The 19166-nt window shown below is 45.0% G+C and overlaps 1 protein-coding gene across 17 annotated transcripts in view; it reads left to right on the top strand.

The window, feature by feature from the left end:
- LOC110486653 (myosin-binding protein C, fast-type) overlaps positions 1 to 19166 on the top strand; it is a 48014-nt gene that overhangs the window by 25286 nt on the left and 3562 nt on the right. For 16 of the 17 annotated variants that reach the window (XM_036941359.1, XM_036941361.1, XM_036941364.1 and 13 more), the window contains 21 exons: positions 1665 to 1713; positions 4464 to 4520; positions 4609 to 4781; positions 4999 to 5131; positions 5290 to 5414; positions 6636 to 6741; positions 8464 to 8624; positions 8759 to 8924; positions 9246 to 9352; positions 9456 to 9485; positions 9607 to 9746; positions 9939 to 10098; positions 10370 to 10474; positions 10680 to 10868; positions 10987 to 11121; positions 11261 to 11428; positions 11562 to 11650; positions 11922 to 12117; positions 14291 to 14430; positions 14638 to 14797; positions 16867 to 17003. In XM_036941359.1, coding sequence (XP_036797254.1) covers positions 1665 to 1713; positions 4464 to 4520; positions 4609 to 4781; positions 4999 to 5131; positions 5290 to 5414; positions 6636 to 6741; positions 8464 to 8624; positions 8759 to 8924; positions 9246 to 9352; positions 9456 to 9485; positions 9607 to 9746; positions 9939 to 10098; positions 10370 to 10474; positions 10680 to 10868; positions 10987 to 11121; positions 11261 to 11428; positions 11562 to 11650; positions 11922 to 12117; positions 14291 to 14430; positions 14638 to 14797; positions 16867 to 17003 — 2726 coding nt within the window. The remainder of the gene's footprint in view (positions 1 to 1664; positions 1714 to 4463; positions 4521 to 4608; positions 4782 to 4998; positions 5132 to 5289; positions 5415 to 6635; positions 6742 to 8463; positions 8625 to 8758; positions 8925 to 9245; positions 9353 to 9455; positions 9486 to 9606; positions 9747 to 9938; positions 10099 to 10369; positions 10475 to 10679; positions 10869 to 10986; positions 11122 to 11260; positions 11429 to 11561; positions 11651 to 11921; positions 12118 to 14290; positions 14431 to 14637; positions 14798 to 16866; positions 17004 to 19166) is intronic. The other variant, XM_036941373.1, reaches the window with a different exon arrangement.

Raw genomic sequence — 19166 nt, forward strand, 5'->3', positions numbered from 1 at the left:
TCTGTCACTTAACCTGTGGTCAGTGAGTTTGTCAGTAAGTCATTCAATATTTGATACAGAATGTATCAAAGCAGGTAGTGTACAGTGCCTTGCGAAATCAAAAACTGAAAAATTGGGCGTGCAAAATTATTCAGCCCCTTTACTTTCAGTGCAGCAAACTCTCTCCAGAAGTTCAGTGAGGATCTCTGAATGATCCAATGTTGACCTAAATGACTAATGATGATAAATACAATCCACCTGTGTGTAATCAAGTCTCCGTATAAATGCACATGCACTGTGATAGTCTCAGAGGTCCGTTAAAAGTGCAGAGAGCATCATGAAGAACAAGGAACACACCAGGCAGGTCCGAGATACTGTTTTGAAGAAGTTTAAAGCCGGATTTGGATACAAAAATATTTCCCAAGCTTTAAACATCCCAAGGAGGACTGTGCAAGCGATAATATTGAAATGGAAGGAGTATCAGACCACTGCAAATCTACCAAGACCTGGCCGTCCCTCTAAACTTTCAGCTCATACAAGGAGAAGACTGATCAGAGATGCAGCCAAGAGGCCCATGGTCACTCTGGATGAACTGCAGAGATCTACAGCTGAGGTGGGAGACTCTGTCCATAGGACAACAATCAGTCGTATATTGCACAAATCTGGCCTTTATGGAAGAGTGGCAAGAAGAAAGCCATTTCTTAAAGATATCCATAAAAAGTGTCGTTTAAAGTTTGCCACAAGCCACCTGGGAGACACACCAAACATGTGGAAGAAGGTGCTCTGGTCAGATGAAACAAAAATTGAACTTTTTGGCAACAATGCAAAACGTTATGTTTGGCGTAAAAGCAACACAGCTCATCACCCTGAACACACCATCCCCACTGTCAAACATGGTGGTGGCAGCATCATGGTTTGGGCCTGCTTTTCTTCAGCAGGGACAGGGAAGATGGTTAAAATTGATGGGAAGATGGATGGAGCCAAATACAGGACCATTCTGGAAGAAAACCTGATGGTCTGCAAAAGACCTGAGACTGGGACGGAGATTTGTCTTCCAACAAGACAATGATCCAAAACATAAAGCAAAATCTACAATGGAATGGTTCAAAAATAAACATATCCAGGTGTTAGAATGGCCAAGTCAAAGTCCAGACCTGAATCCAATCGAGAATCTGTGGAAAGAACTGAAAACTGATGTTCACAAATGCTCTCCATCCAACCTCACTGAGCTCGAGCTGTTTTGCAAGGAGGAATGGGAAAAAATGTCAGTCTCTCGATGTGCAAAACTGATAGAGACATACCCCAAGCGACTTACAGCTGTAATCGCAGCAAAAGGTGGCGCTACAAAGTATTAACTTAAGGGGGCTGAATAATTTTACACGCCCAATTTTTCAGTTTTTGATTTGTTAAAAAAGTTTGAAATATCCAATAAATGTCGTTCCACTTCATGATTGTGTCCCACTTGTTGTTGATTCTTCACACAAAAATACAGTTTTATATCTTTATGTTTGAAGCCTGAAATGTGGCAAAAGGTCGCAAAGTTCAAGGGGGGCCGAATACTTTCGCAAGGCACTGTATATGTGTTTCAGTGTCAGTACTCAGTCCATTATTCATCCTGATTTTTCAACTGTCTGTCAGTTAGTCCAGTGTTCCTCTCACAGTTCCCTCCCTCTGTCATGTTTCAGCCGTACAAGAGGAGCAGCCCGCCAACATCCTGGATTCCTTCAAGCGATCGTGAGTGTGACTGTCAGGGTGGTTCCATTCAACATATCCTCTGTCTTTCTCTCCCACCTCACATATGTTGGTTATTCTCTCTATCTTTGCCTCCGGGCATCTGTCCCACTGTGAGTATATCTTCCCCTGACTGTCTTTCTGGCTCACATATCTGTGTTTGTAGGTGTCTTTGGTATATCTGTGTCAGTCACGTTGTCTGTGTGCGTTTTGGCTTCACTGTATGTCTGTCATTGTACTATACATCTGCCTTTTCTATGTCTTTATCTGTGCATTCATGTCTATTTGTGTCTCTGTGACTTACTGGTGTGTCTGTGACTTACTAATGTGTCTCTGTGACTTACTAATGTGTCTCTGTGACTTACTGGTGTGCCTCTGTGCCTTACTAATGTGTCTCTGTGACTTACTGGTGTGTCTCTGTGACTTACTAATGTGTCTTTGTGACTTACTAATGTGTCTCTGTGACTTACTGGTGTGTCTGTGACTTACTAATGTCTCTCTGTGACTTACTAATGTGTCTCTGTGACTTACTGGTGTGCCTCTGTGACTTACTAATGTGTCTCTGTGACTTACTGGTGTGTCTGTTACTTACTAATGTCTCTCTGTGACTTACTAATGTGTATCTGTGACTTAATGGTGTGTATCTGTGACTTACTGGTGTGTCTCTGTGACTTAATGGTGTGTCTCTGTGACTTACTAATGTGTCTCTGACTTACTGGTGTGTCTCTGTGACTTGCTGGTGTGTCTCTGTGACTTACTGGTGTGCCTCTGACTTACTGGTGTGTCTCTGTGACATACTGGTGTGTCTCTGTGACTTACTAATGTCTCTCTGTGACTTACTAATGTGTCTCTGTGACTTACTGGTGTGTCTCTGACTTACTGGTGTGTCTCTGTGACTTACTGGTGTGTCTCTGTGACTTACTGGTGTGTCTCTGTGACTTACTGATGTGTCTCTGTGACTTACTGGTGTGTTTCTATGACTTACTGGTGTGTCTCTGTGACTATGTTTGTGTGTTTTTATGTTTAAGTTGTACATTTTGTCCATATGTTTCTATTTCTGTGTCTGTTCACTATGTATATCCCTGTATGTCTGTATTCGTGTCTTCTCTTCCCTCTCTCCAAAGACTTGTGTTTCAATATGTGTGCAGCAGCTCTGTCTCTCGCTGTGAAGCTGTAGAAAATCCCTCTGTGTTTGTTGGCATAGTGCTGCCGCCAGTCAGTTCACTCTAGTTACTGTTTTAAATATGATTTCCTCTCCTGATCAGACAAAAATACAAAAAAGCAAGGGTAAGACAGGAGGCACAACGTGCAAAGGACCATTTCAGATTGTCTTTTTGTGTTTATTTTGTGAATTTTGGTATGAAGAAAAGAAAAAGAGAATGAAAAGATATGAAAAAATAGATGTTACAAGCCTGAATTAAATTGTGAAAACCCAAGATGCCAAAAAACCTTCAACACCCCAAAGGTTGCTGGATGGGTTAGTGTTGACCTTGCCACAGTATGTGGCGGTCTTTGCGTTCCAACTCCCACTGTCAGTAAGTATGGAGAATCCAGTCATTGCGATTCATCCGTGTGTACCCCCATCTACCTCCTCAGCGATTCTGTGTCTGGCCTTGCTGCCTCTCTGTTATAAGGCAGCCTTGTCCTAAGCTTCTTCCAGAACCTGAATCCATTGTGTGTGTTCTGAATATATTATTTGGGATTCCCTTCCGTGTGCTTCCATATTCCCACCTTTGTAATTCTTCATCTGTCCACTGTGTGTGTTCAGATGTGAAATAGCCTGTGCTTCCCCTCATGTGTTCTTTGTCATGTGAGGCTATTTCTGGTACTGTACGTCTGGCCCATTGACAAGGCCTCAAGTGGAACTAGTGTATATTTCCCATGGATTACATACATTAGAGATGCAATCATGAGGTGTCATATGTGTGGATCTTTATGTGAGTGTAAGAAAAGCTCTGTGTGGGTGTGTATCAGCAGTACCTGTGCGTGTACATTTACACAGTATTTACCTTGTATATATATGTCAATGTACAGCCTTGTACATGTACAGTGTATCTGTGTTTGGGTTACATACAGTAACAAATAGAGGTCAATACTGAATGTTCAAATGTGTGTGTGTGTGTGTGTGTGTGTGTGTGGGGGTGTGTGTGTGAACACTAGTATGCTGTTTTTTTATGTCCCATTGAATTTAGGCGGGCAAAGTGTCAGTATGCACCGTATTGATTCCCACAATGCTCTATATGCTCACTCATTACCATCCTGTTTTGTGTTATCAGAGGCATAAAAGGCGCCAAAAAAGGGTAAGACATGGCTACAGACACTGTGCGATACTGTGCAACCACAGTGTACTGTCTGTATATTTGTGTGTATTTGGGAATTCCGGCCCTGTTGTTATAACTTTTATTTCAATACTGTATCGTTGGTGTCTTTACGTCAGGGAAAGTGAATTTGGGTGTGGATGTTTGTGTGTGTGTGTTCGTCTTAGCAGAGTGCAGTGTAGTACCATCTACTGTATGTCCAGTACCATTCGTTCACTTCCATATTTTTTGTAAATAAACAATGATTCACTACTATAGCATTGAAATAGCACAGCTATTCATTGTTGATTGATCTTATGTGAAACCTTAATAGACAACAAGTATATTTGTATGTACTGTATACTGTATGTTATGTTTGAAATGACCGACTCCTCTAACCTGACCTAACACTGTAGGAAACCTAATTCTCCCACTCGTAACCTTTCTTGTCCCCAGGGGAGATGCAGGAGAGGATGCAGGTGACCTGGACTTCAGTGCCCTCCTCAAAAAAAGGTAGGAGTGGAGTTAACTCCATTATGAGCAATCACACATACTCTCACACACACAATCACAATCAATCTCCTCTCCCCCTCTCTTTCAGGGAAAAAAAGGCGAGGGACGAGCCCAAAGAGGAAGTGGATGTGTGGGAGATCCTGAAGGATGCTAAGCCATGTGACTATGAGAAGATTGCCTTTGACTACGGCATCACAGACCTCAGGGGCCTGCTCAAGAGACTGAAGAAGATGAAGAAGGTGGAACCCAAGAAGAGTGACGGTGAGGGGAGAGAAAGGGGGGGGATACTGGAGGAGGAAGTAGGCAAGCTGTGGGCATTTCTACTTGAGAGTGTTTGGTACAGGGAATGCTTTATTATAGTGAATGCCTGAGGGGCTCTGAAAGGGAGGTAGTCTGGTGTAGTGTTGCTTGGGTTATTCTGGTTGTTGTGTCTGGTGTGTAAAAGCTGGAGACATAAGTGGTTCTTTCCCTCCCTCAGCCTTCCTGAAGAAGCTAGAGCAATGTTACTCTGTGGACAAGGGCAAGAGGACCCAGATGCATGTTGAGCTCCATGACCCCAACGTTCAGGTCAAATGGCTGAAGAACGGAGTGGAGATCAAACCCTCTGCCAAGTGAGACTGACGTGTGTGTGTGTGTATTTGACTATATGAGCGTGTGAGTCATTCATTTGTCGATGAGTTGAGTGAGCAACACTCGGTCACTAGTGTCTGTCTGTCCTCACTGTTTTCTGCCAGTGTCTCTCTCTGCCCCTGTCTGTCTGTCATGCCAGGTATGTGTTTGAGTGCGTGGGCAACAAACGGACACTCACCATCAACAAGTGCAACCTGTCTGACGATGCAGCCTATGAGTGTGTTGTGGGAGAGGAGAAGAGCTTCACTGAAGTCTTTGTCAAAGGTAAACACTCAGCATCTTTACATAGGGTGTTTGAGGGGAGGGAGTTGTTCTCTGCTTAGTTCAGTGTCTTTGAGTGTGTAGGGTCTGTCAACATTTACTGTGTATGCAGTACATGTCTCAATGTTTATATGTATGTGTGTATTAATGTCTATGAACAGTAAGTTTGCACAACGTTGTTGTCCTGTATTTGTTGTCCAGTTTGTAGCGTGTCTTATGCGTGTTCTGTGTGTCTCGTTGATTTTGGGTAGAGGGGCAAAGATGCATTTGCTCCTCAACCATCATGCGCTTTGCTCTCTCTCTGTGCCCATTCATTTCATGCTGTTTTTGCATTTATCCGACCGTACAGCAACGGGTAAGTTTCCCCACACAGACGCCATTCCAGTGCAACAACCACAGAATGTTGTTGTGTGTATTTAGACGTCCCTATTGCTTCTGTCAGTGTTTATATCAATGCCGTACGTGTTGATGTGTCTAACGTGAGAGAAGGTGTACGTGTGTTTAGCGGATGGAAGCTAGTGGAAGCTAGCTGAGCATCGATCACACAGTTCATTCTCCTCCTGGAGAACTGAAGTACTGCCCCCCCCCCCCCAAAAAAAAATCCAGGGTTTTTGCGGTATAGCACTTTTGGAAACTTCTGAGTACGTTGTTGTGTTGTTGTTGTGAGCATGGTACTGTATGGGAGCCCGCGACGGACGGGTTCAGTGGTGCCGTGACTTAGATCCCAGAGTTGATGTCTATCATCTGCTGAGGTTGCTGCGGAAAAGGAGGAGGTCAGAGGGAGGTGGATGTAGATGACGGCGGCTAACGGATGCTAGCTTAGCATCACGCATTGACACAGTGATGTTGATGTCACCTTCCCGGAGACCTGAGGTACTGTCTCCCCCGTACCACAACAGCTCAGTTCTCTGTTTCTATAGCAGTATTAACAGAGACTATGGAGGACATTGTGTTGTTGTGAAACATGGTATCGAATCCTGGTGTGGACTGGTACATGTTAGGTGTTCGTGTCTTTGTGTTAGCACAGTATACAGTGCTGTGCCATGAAATCTTCAGCTTCATCATTCTTCTACTTCTTCCTTTTTATTCTTCTGCTTACTTTGGTGTTGAGTGATCAAGTCTTTGTTGGTGAATTTTCCTGTAAGTGTGGTTGTGTATGTGTAACTTCCCCATGGTGTTTGTATGAGGTGCATGAGTTGTGTTGACGTCTGTGTCTATCCACAGAGCCCCCGGTCACCATCACCAAGCTGCTGGACGATGTGCATGTAGTGGTGGGAGAGAAGGTGGAGTTTGAGTGTGAGGTGTCAGAGGAAGGAGCCAACGTCAAATGGTGAGGGACTCATTCTAATACCCTTTTTAATCAAATGACTAAGTAACTAAATCAATCAATTTCTGTTACTGCTGTGGCATTTGTGTGTGTGTGTACAGTGGGGGGAACAAGTATTTGATACACTGCCGATTTTGCAGGTTTTCCTACTTACAAAGCATGTAATGGTCTGTTATCATAGGCACACTTCAACTGTGAGAGACGGAATCTAAAACAAAAATCCAGAAAATCACATTGTATGATTTTTAAATAATTAATTTGCATTTTATTGCATGACATATGTATTTGATACATCAGAAAAGCAGAACTTAATATTTGGTACAGAAACCTTTGTTTGCAATTAAAGAGATCATACGTTTCCTGTAGTTCTTGACCAGGTGTGCACACACTGCAGCAGGGATTTTGGCCCACTCCTCCATACAGACCTTCTCCAGATCCTTCAGGTTTCGGGGCTGTCGCTGGGCAATAGGGACTTTCAGCGCCCTCCGAAGATTTTCTATTGGGTTCAGATCTGGAGACTGGCTAGGCCACTCCAGGACCTTGAGATGCTTCTTACGGAGCCACTCCTTAGTTGCCCTGGCTGTGTGTTTCGGGTCGTTGTCATGCTGGAAGACCCAGCCACGACCCATCTTCAATGCTCTTACTGAGGGAAGGAGGTTGTTGGCCAAGATCTCGCGATACATGGCCCCATCCATCCTCCCCTCAATACGGTGCAGTCGTCCTGTCCCCTTTGCAGAAAAGCATTTCCACCTCCATGCTTCACAGTTGGGATGGTGTTCTTGGGGTTGTACTCGTCCTTCTTCTTCCTCCAAACACAGCGAGTGGAGTTGAGACAAAAATAGAGCTTTTTGGTCTAATCAGACCACATGACCTTCTCCCATTCCTCCTCTGGATCATCCAGATGGTCATTGGCAAACTTCAGACGGGCCTGGACATGCGCTGGCTTGAGCAGGGGGACCTTGCGTGCGCCATGACGGCGTAGTGTGTTACTAATGGTTTTCTTTGAGACTGTGGCCCCAGCTCTCTTCAGGTCATTGACCAGGTCCTGCCGTGTAGTTCTGGGCTGATCCCTTACCTTCCTCACGATCATTGATGCCCCACGAGGTGAGATCTTGCATGGAGCCCCAGACCGAGGGTGATTGACCTTCATCTTGAACTTCTTCCATTTTCTAATAATTGCGCTAACAGTTGTTGCCTTCTCACCAAGCTGCTTACCTATTGTCCTGTAGCCCATCCCAGCCTTGTGCAGGTCTACAAATGTATCCCTGATGTCCTTACACAGCTCTCTGGTCTTGGCCATTGTGGAGAGGTTGGATTCTGTTTGATTGAGTGTGTGGACAGGTGTCTTTTATACAGGAAACGAGTTCAGGTGCAGTTAATACAGGTAATGAGTGGAGAACAGGAGGGCTTCTTAAAGAAAAACTAACAGGTCTGTGAGAGCCGGAATTCTTACTGGTTGGTAGGTGATCAAATACTTATGTCATGCAATAAAATGCTAATTAATTACTTAAAAATCATACAATGTGATATTCTGGATTTTTGTTTTAGATTCCGTCTCTCACAGTTGAAGTGTACATATGATAAAAATTACAGACCTCTACATGCTTTGTAAGTAGGAAAACCTGCAAAATCGGCAGTGTATCAAATACTTGTTCTCCCCACTGTATGTGTCTCTCACTGCTGTTAAACGCTATTTCTATGTCTGTGTGTCTCACCCGTGCTCAGGATGAAAGATGGCGTTGAGCTGACAAAGGATGGGAAGTACAGGATAAAGAAGGATGGGAAGAAACACACTCTGGTCATCAATGAAGCAACCATAGAGGACATCGGAATGTACTATGTTTACACTAATGGGGGAGAATCTAAAGGAGAACTGGAAGTGGAAGGTACCACTTCCAGATATCATACAGTACACTAAGGAAATGTTTTATGAACTTCATTTTTGGAAGAGTCTGAAATGCTGTCTCTTTCTGTTTTCTCTTTCTCTCTCCTTCCCTTCATCTCTACCCCTGGTGCTCAGCCAAGGAGCTCGAGGTTCTGCAGAGTATAGCTGACCTGTCGGTGAAGGCGTGTGAACAGGCCATGTTCAAGTGTGAGGTGTCTGATGAGAAGGTGGTGGGCAAGTGGTTCAAGGACGGTGTGGAGGTCAAACCCGGCAACCGCATCAAGATGTCACACATCGGAAGGTATGGCATCACATTGCGGGGGGGGGGGGGGGGGTCCTCATTGAGTTGCAGTAACTTCAGACAGGCCTGAACATCCTCAAATTCTCTGTCTACATGGGATCTTGTCAGTACAGTACATATTCTCACTAGCTAGACCCACCCATGGCAGGTGTTTTACCATGGCAACACTGGTCATGCAGGGAGAGAGCTTTCCCATGCGTTTTTTAACTTGATATTGCATAATGAAGCATGTTGCCAGGGTAACTGTGCTTTGCATAATTGTGGGTCACTGCGAGTGTCTGTTGTCTCCTTGGTAACGTTGGGTTGCCGTTGGTTCTCCAGGATCCACAAGCTGACGATTGATGATGTGAAGCCGCAGGACGAAGGAAACTACACCTTTGTCCCTGAAGGATACGCACTCTCCCTCTCCGCTAAACTCAACTTCATTGGTGAGTGAGAGAGAGCAAGAAAGAGAGAGTTTTACTGAGTACAATGAAGCAGAGCCTGCATTTTAAATGATACTGATTCATGTGTTTTCCCTGTTAATCTCAGAAATCAAGATCGAATATGTTCCACGCCAAGGTAGGTGTGGCTATTGTCACCTACCATCCGTTGGCATTACCTATTTATTACAGTGTATTTAATACTGTGATAATTACCCAGGACCACCTGTCCCTCTCTGACATTCCTCCGCCCCTCACAGACCCTCCCAAAATCCACCTGGACACTAGTAGCACGGGCAGCAAGAACACCATTGTTGTGGTGGCTGGCAACAAGCTCCGCCTTGATGTGGAGATCACAGGAGAGCCTGCCCCCACTGTGTGCTGGATGAAAGGAGACACTGTGAGGATCTAGTCTTTCTGTTACATCCTCCTCACACACACATCAAACCCCTGCCCCAGCATGCCTCTCTAAGGAAGGCAAGGTGTCACTCACATTAACCAACCATTAGGCCATCCAGGTTACACCCAGTAGCTGAAACACCAGACAGTGTCAGTCCAGTTGTCTAAGTGCCCTCCCTGTTCCTGTCTCTAGGTGATATCGGAGGCGGAGGGCAGAGTGAGGGTGGAAACCAGGACCACTCTGAGCAGCTTTGTCATTGAGGGGGCGGAGCGGCCAGACGAAGGCCAGTACTCCATCATAGTGACCAACCCAGCCGGAGAGGACAGGGCTGAGCTCACCGTCAAGATTGTTGGTCAGTGGTACTCTCTCTCCTTCTCTCACTCTCCTCTCTCTTTCCAGTCTTCTACTCTCTCTCTCTACACTCCTCTCCTCTTTCCCCCACATCTCCCTGCTCTCTCCCTTTTCTCTCTCTGTGTCTTGTTCTCCCGTCTTATGCAATATATATGTAAAAACAATTCACTAAGAGAGATTCAATAATAGATGTGGCATTAAGTTAGAACCCATTCTGAGCTGGTGAGAACACCTCTATGTTCTGTCCTGACTGTTCCCCCTGTCCACTCCAGATGTGCCTAACCCTCCAGAGAACGTCAGATGTATGGGAGTTGGCGAGGACACAGCCACCATTACATGGGATCCCCCCAAATTTGACGGGGGTGCGCCCATCAAAGGTGCACCTTTCCTATTTTTACATCTATCTGTTGAGCTATCAGACTCTCTTTCCTCTGGGTTAACAGGCTTCTGTTAACCTCTCTCATTACATTGGTAAGATCTAATGATGTCGCTTTGTGATGTAATGTCGCTCTGTGATGATGTCACTGTGATAATGTCGGTCTGTAATGATGTAATGTCGCTCTGTGATGACGTCACTCGCAGGCTACCTGATGGAGAGGAAAAAGCAGGGTTCCTCCAGGTGGACCAAGCTGAACTTTGAGGTGTTTGAGTCAACCACGTACGAGGCTAAGAAGATGATTGAGGGTGTTTTTTATGAGATGAGAGTGTTTGCTGTCAACGGGATCGGGATCTCCCAGCCCAGCGGCAACTCAAAGCCCTTCATGCCCATAGGTGGGTAGACACTTATTACTAGAGCAGTGGAGAGAAGCCTTTCAATTTCCTGATACTCTACTTATACAACTTACCTTGGTCTTCCTCTCCTCTTAACTATTCTCTCTCTCTCTCTCAGCCCCTACCAGTGAGCCCACTCGTCTGACGGTGGAGGATGTGACAGACAGTACATGTGCCCTGAAGTGGCGTCCTCCAGAGAGGGTTGGAGCAGGGGGCGTTGACGGGTACATAATCGAGTGGTGCAAAGAAGGAGGTAAAGGAAGAATTGGGGATTGTTCAATAACATTATTATTCCTTCTAATTCACTAATCGCTCCCATAGAATTCCTATAAAACATCTAATTTCCAAGTGGATGACAATGAATACTCTTCTGCTATTGGTCCATCCCTCAGAGGATAACTGGGTAGGAGCCAATAAGGAGCCAGTGGACAAGAACACGTACCGTGTGAAGGGGCTGCCAACAGGAGAGAAGCTCTTGTTCAGAGTGGTGGCTATGAACATCGCTGGACGCAGCCCCCCCTGCATCATGAAACAGTCTGTCATCATCAGAGAGATCATGGGTCAGACTCACACGCATGCATGGACACACACACACACACACACTTCTCCATAGACCTCTGACACACACGGTATACACAGCCACTTCCATTACTTCTAGGTTGACATTCCTCTTTGTCTCCCTCCATGTCTCAGAGTACCCAAAGATCCGCCTGCCTCGCCAGCTAAGAACCAAGTTCATCAGGAAAGTGGGCGAGAAGATCAACCTGGTCATCCCCTTCCAGGTCTGAGAACACCTAGCACCACACAGTAATCTTCGCCAGGCTAGAGGCAGGGCTGACTTTATGTTAGCTGGGTCTCAGTGTGTGAAAAGAAGAGCAATCATTGTCCTGTAATGCAAAAACAAACCAATCAGAAAATGGGGTATTCTTGCCAGTCTACACCTTTCTCACTTTAGGGTGTTTCTCCTGCACTTCTCCTGTAGCAGCATCTCACTCTTTAATTCAATAAATGTCATTTTCATTCACTGACCATATCACCCCTCTGTTTCCCCAGGGAAAGCCTCGCCCCGTGGTCAACTGGCTGAAAGATGGTGAGCCCCTGGAGAATAAGTCGGTGGGCATCCGCACCAGTGACTTTGACACCATCCTGTTCATCCGCTCGGCAGAAAGGGACCACTCTGGGACGTACACCCTGTCTGTCCAGATAGACAACATGCAGGACAAGGCTGACATTCACATCCAGATCGTAGGTCAGTCACTGGCACCAGCATCATTAGGGGCTCTGGTCAAAAGTAGTGCACTATATAGGCAATAGGGTTTCCATTTGGGATGGAGGCCATATGTACAGTGGCAAGAAAAAGTATGTGAACCCTTCGGATGTATCTGGATTTCTGCATCAGTTGGTCATACAATTAGATCTGATCTTCATCCAAGTCACAACAATAGACAAACACCGTCTGCTTTAACTAATAACACACAAAGTATTGTATTTTTCTTGTCCATATTGAGTACATCATTTAAACATTCGCCTTGTAGGTTGAGATGAGATTGGAGATGTTGGTAAGAGCTGGCCTGCCCTATAAAAATTTGAGTTTGCTATTCACAAGAAGCATTGCCTGATGTGAACCATGCCTTGAACAAAAGAGATCTCAGAAGACCCAAGATTAAGAATTGTTGACTTGCATAAAGCTGGAAAGGGTTACAAAAGTATCTCTAAAAGCCTTGATGTTCATCAGTCCACGGTAAGACAAATTGTCTATACATGGAGTAAGTTCATCACTGCTGATACTCTCCCTAGGAGTGGCCGTCCTGCAAAGATGACTGCAAGAGCACAGCGCAGAATGCTCAATAAGGTTAAGAAGAATCCTAGTGTCAGCTAAAGACTTACAGAAATCTCTGGAACATGCTAACATCTCTGTTGACGAGTCTACGATACGTAAAACACTGTTCATGGGAGGACACCACAGAAGAAGCAACTGCTGTCCAAAAAAAACATTGCTGCACGTCTGAAGTTCGCAACAGAGCACCTGGATGTTCCACAGCGCTACTGGCAAAAATTCCTGTGGACAGATTAAACTAAAGTTGAGTTGTTTGGAAGGAACATATGTGTGGAGAAAAAAGGCACAGCACATCAACATCAAAACCTCATCAAAACTGTAAAGTATGGTGAAAGGAGCATCATGGTTTGGAGCTGCTTTGCTGCCTCAGGGCCTGGACAGCTTGCTATCATCGACACAAAATTTAATTCCCAGGTTTATCAAGACATTTTGCAGGAGAATGTAAGGCTATCTATCCGCCAATTGAAGCTCAACAGAAGTTGGGGGATGCCACAATGACCCAAAACACAGAAGTAAATACACCTTCTGGAGTGGCCCAGTCAGAGTCCTGACCTCAACCCGATTGAGATGCTGTGGCATGACCTCAAGAGAGCGGTTCACACCAGGCATCCCAAGACTATTGCTGAACTGAAACAGTTTTGTAAAGGGGAATGGTCCAAAATTCCTCCTGACCGTTGTGCAGGTCTGATCCGCAACTACAGAAAACGTTTGGTTGAGGTTATTGCTGCCAAAGGAGGGTCAACCAGTTATTAAATCCAAGGGTTCACATACTTTTCCCACCCTGCACTGTGAATGTTTACACGGTGTGAATGTTTACACAGTGTGTCAATAAAGACATGAAAACGTATAATTGTTTGTGTGTTATTAGTTTTAGCAGACTGTGTTTGTCTGTTGTGATTTAGATGAAGATCAGATCAAATTGTATTACAGTCAAACATGGAGCCACCATGTATGTCCCCACTCACCCTTCAGTCACTATACCTAGTATGTTGTACTACTTATTACAGTCAAATATGGAGCCACCATGATGCAATGACTTAAATCTAGGATGACACCCCAGAGTTTAATGTGATGATAATTCCTCATTTAATCCTTGGAGGGAATCATCAAAGAGGCTGATTCCACTCTTCCTCTCCTCTCTTCTTAATCCTTCCCTCCTGCCCTGACTGCCACCGTACCGCCGCTTGGCTCCCTCCCTCCCCTCTTTCGCTCCTTCCTGCTCCCTTTAGCACCCGTGTGAGGGTCAGGGTGCTGTATGGCTGGGTGGGTGGATTATGCAGTGGGGTTCCATTGGCATTATTGGTGTGTAGACTGGGATTAGGGTGGGATTAGGGGCCTTTGTCTCCTTTCCCCTGCTGGGAGGTGAGCTAATGAGAGGGCCCAGCCTCCTCAGATCAGCCCCCACACACGTTTAGTCACAGCAGCAGCAGCACGGCAGAGGCCAGGATTAGTGACAAACATACTGGAGTACTGACGTACATGAGACACACTCCACATGCTCCATTTCCGCTGTCTGTTTGTCTGTTAAAAGATATCTCTTTCTCACTGACACACAGATGTACCTTTCCCCCCCACACACACACAGACAAGCCAGGTCCTCCTATAAATGTGATGGTAACAGATGTGTGGGGCTTCAATGCTGCTCTGGAGTGGAAGCCCCCCAAAGACACAGGCAACACTGATATCACCGGCTACACCATCCAGAAGGCTGACAAGAAGACCCAGGTCTCCAACTCCCTCCTCATCTCTCTCTATAGCTCTCTTTCTTTACTGTGTATCCACCTCACCTCTCCTTCTCTGCCCTCTCTACCCTCGTCCTCTGTTCTCAAACATCTGCCTCTATTATCCACATATCCTCTCCTTTTTTTCAACCTCTCTAGTTCTCTGTAAACATTTCTCTCTCTCTCTCCCTCTCCTTCTCTCTCTGGTCAGGGTTGGTTCACAGTGTATGAGCACAACCGCCGGCCCAGCTGCACAGCGTCTGACCTGGTCATGGGGAACGAGTACTCCTTCCGTGTGTTCAGTGAGAACATCTGTGGCTTGAGCGATGAGGTGGCCTTCAGCAAGAACACTGCCATCATAGGAAAAACAGGTAACACACTACAATACTACACCATACCCCCCCTGCACGCTCACGCAAACACGCACACACCATCGCTGTGCAAATGTAGCCTGTCATTACAGCCATAAACAGTGATGCACTTTCAAAAGGCAAGATCTAGATCTGTTTTACACCAGCATTTTGAGATTAAAGTCATTCATAGCTATTAGCAGCCAATATCAACTAGGGATATTATGTCACTTCTCTGTCCAGAGCAAGCCGGGTCATATGACCAACCTGTATGTATCGGAGGATGGAAACCATGGTTAGGGTAAGCACTAGCCTACAGTATGTCAATCTACTATCCCCCATAGTACAAAAGTTGACCTGTTCTATTCTGTGAGAGAAATAAATATTCCAAACATAGTCTGGGACAGTTGTGGGATGTGATAGATCCCAAATCAATACAACCACTAGCATCAACAAAAACCTTTAAAGGCATTGAGGCTGATGCAACAGATCAGAACGTTTAGCAGGCGATTTCTTAACATTATAAGCGCAGCAATGCACACACGACAGTGCGAATGTTCCAAATGCAATCAATTAGTGGGAAAACACCATTCTAAAAAGTAACCACAAATGAGATTATGCATGTAATGCTTTATTATAGAGATGCATTTTTATGGTGAAAATTATCTTCCCCAAACTTGAAACTCACACGCCGCCTATGTATGCCAGTTAGGCTCTACACTGGTTGTAAAGAGGATTCATGTACTTCATTTTAAGAAGTTATTTGGCCACTTTAGTTGTGTGATACAAACCTTATCAAAACATTTAGGGCTTTGGGCCAGGCTACATGACGTGTGCGACTATGAAAAAGTCGCCAAAAAAAGGCATGCGCTGTTTCTTGCCTTACTGCACACAAGCTGGGCATCATTCACAAGTGATAGACTAATATTATCACCCATCAGACTATTCTTGATTTATTCTTGTCTTTACATAACTAAATTTCACACATTATTTAGTATTTGATTTAGAATGTACCATTATCATTCACCTGTCGGAACGGGCAGGGTGAGAAAATACATGTCATCTATGCACTTAAACAGCGAATAGAGGACGACTTTCACATGGTTTATTTTCTTGCCAGCCAGGTCGGCTATACTCCCTTTGTAAAGAGAAGCAATGTGCTTAATATTATGAAAGTTGAGAAATAAATATAGTAGGCCTAGCCCATAGAAAGCTGACGGGATCCTCCTCTTTTTAAAAGAGGCCGTGAAAACTCTGTTTTCTCATGCATGGGCTTTTCTCATGGGCTCTCATGAAGGGTTTTGATTTGATTTTCGATTACATTTGCATTGATGTCAGAGTGATTAGAGGGACAATAGAGTGCTGAGTGCCAGGCAGTTAGCAAGTTTGGTTGACTACTAATGACCATCAGCAGCATCAAAGCTTGGAGAAGCCTAGTTACTGTGACTAAATTGTCACATGGAATTTGACTGTGGTCATGACTCGTGACCGCCGGCGTGGCCGTAATACAGTCATCGTAACAACCATGGTCTGTCTGAAGTCTTTTTCTTCCATACAAATCTCGCAATAAATTCACCAGAATGTTACATCTTCACCCCATAAGTCAAAAAAGACTGTTAGTGTCACAGCTATCTTTAGAAATATAGCCAGTACTAGCCACCCAATTGTTCTGGCAAAGATGTGTTCGTAGCAGATTGCTAAACTTTATGTAGCTGATTTAAAATGTGTGAAATATTTTTCACATTCCATTTCAAACTTGCAACCCCCCCCCCAAAACCTTCTTGCGAACCCGAGTTTGAGAACCACTACACCGTACTATACTAAACCAAATGTAGTATGTAGATAGAGTAGACAACATGTGGTCCTCTGTAGCTCAGTTGGTAAAGCTAAAGCATGCCGCTTGTGATGCCAGAATAGTGGGTTTGATTCCCGGGACAGCCATACGTAAAATGTATGCACGCATGACTGTCAGTCCCTTTGGATAGAAGCACCTGCTAAATGGCATTTATTAATATTATTATTATTAATATTATTATTATATAGCTTAGTAAACACAGCTATCACAGTCCCCATCTATATCCCTCCCTCAGATCTGGAGTACAACAAACCAGCCTTCAAAGAGAAGGACATGAGCAGCTCCCCCAAGTTTACAGCTCCCCTAGTGGACAGGGTTGTTGTTGCAGGCTACAGTACTGCCATCAGCTGTGCTGTCCGGGCCTACCCTAAGGTGAGGGTGTGTGTGTGTGTGGGGGGGTGGGGGGGGGGGGGGGGGGGCAGTACTGTAATTAAGTGTGAGTGTGTGTTGAGAGAGCGAGAACAAGAAGGTGCGTTTGTGTGTCACAAGCTATGTTTCCATTAACTTGTCCGGTGACTTTTCAACATTTAGAAAGTTGGCATAGAAAATAGAGGCGACAATTGCCTGCTAGGGTGCGTTTCCATGTAACGATCTTGTGTCGATAAAAACAGCTGGACGTAATGATGTCACACCTAAAATACAAATGTAGTGGTTGAAGTGTTTCCATTACCATTTAGTCAAATTTTACATGAATAAATTGGCACCAACCTGTATCCCCTCCCACCTATCTGTTTCATGTTTCAGGTAGCCCGCGAAAGCCAGCATGAATAGAATAATTGACTAATATTTGCCATATTCTAATAATTCTCATGTGCCACTGGGAAACTTGCACTCCTGTAGATCTGAAATAGTTGGATGGTGAGACTTCCATCCACCAGAAAAGCAAGGCGCAGCAATTCTTTATTTATTTATTTGATTTAACCTTTATTTAACTAGGAAAGTCAGTTAAGAACAAATTCTTATTTACAATGACATCCTACCCCGGCCAAACCCTAACCCGGACGACGCTGTGCCATTTGTGTGCCGCCCTTTGGGACTTCCAATCACAGCCGGTTGTGATACAGCCTGGAATTGAACCAGGGTCTGTAGTGACGCCTCTAGCACTGCGATGCAGTGCCACTCGGGAGCCCAAATTCAGGCATTCCTGAAAGTCAGGACAATCCATGTACTGCAAAGAAACATTATTTTTGTACATTGAACAAAAATATAAACTCAACATGCAACAATTTAAGATTTTATTGAGTTAGTTCATATAAGGAAATCAATCAAGTTGAAATGAATTCAGGCCCTAATCTATGGATTTCACATGACTAGGAATACAGATATGCATCTGTTGGTCACATATACCTTTAAAAAAAAGTAGGGGCGTGGATCAGAAAATCAGCCACTATCTGGTGTGACCACCATTTGCCTCATGCAGTTCGACACATGTCCTTCACATAGAGTTTATCAGAATGTTTGTGGAATGTTGTCCCACTCCTCTTCAATGGCTGTGTGAAGTTACTGGTTCTTGTTGGGAACTGGAACACGCTGTCATACACGTCGATCCAGAGTGTCCCAAACTCATGCTCAATGTGTGACATGTCATAACTTCCAGTAATGGTGTACAGATCCTTGTGACATGGGGCCGTGCATTATCATGCTGAAACATGAGGGGATGGCGGCAGATGAATGGCACGGCAATGGGCCTCAGGATCTCGTCACGGTATCTCTGTGCATTGAAATTGCCATCGATAAAATGCAGTTGTGTTTGTTGTCCATAGCTTATCCGTGTCCACGGGGGCGCAACTTTCCACAGGTGCGCAACTTTCATTTTTGTCCCCCACAGTTTGATCATTGGAATGTGATACAAAATGAGAACTGCTTTAGGACCTTGCGGACATCTCCGAGCGGTCAGTTAGGCTGTCTGGAGTATTATTCCAACTGGATAAAAAACAAAGTTGCTCCCCTGCCTGCCTTGCCATACCATAACCCAACCGCCACCACGGGGCACTCTGTTCACAACGTTGACATCAGCAAACCGCTCGCCCACACGACACCATACACACTGTCTGCCATCTGCCCGGTACAGTTGAAACCGGGATTAATCCGTGAAGAGCACGTTTCTCCAGCGTGCCAGTGGCCATCGAAGGTGAGCATTTGCCCACTGAAGTCGATTACGACACCGAACTGCAGTCAAGTCAAGACCCTGGGGAAAACGGGGACCCAGGTGAGCTTCCCTGAGACGGTTTCTGACAGTTTGTGGAAAAATTATTTGATTGTGCAAACCCACAGTTTCATCAGCTGCCCGGGTGGCTGGTCTCAGACAATCCCACTGCAAAGACCTGATGCCGGAGATGAGAAGCAGGTACGGGGAGTCAAACATTTATTCAGGAACAGATATAGAACACGACAGGAACAGCATCAGCCCACGGGTAAACAAGGACATATGACAAACACAATATGGAATAATGCAGACACAGGGAACACAACCAAGGAACAGACAGATATACAGGGGGTAATCAACAGTCCAGGCGAGTCCAATGAGCGCAGCAT

The sequence above is a fragment of the Oncorhynchus mykiss genome, chromosome 13 (genome assembly GCF_013265735.2).
Source record: "Oncorhynchus mykiss isolate Arlee chromosome 13, USDA_OmykA_1.1, whole genome shotgun sequence".
Classification (NCBI taxonomy): domain Eukaryota; kingdom Metazoa; phylum Chordata; class Actinopteri; order Salmoniformes; family Salmonidae; genus Oncorhynchus; species Oncorhynchus mykiss.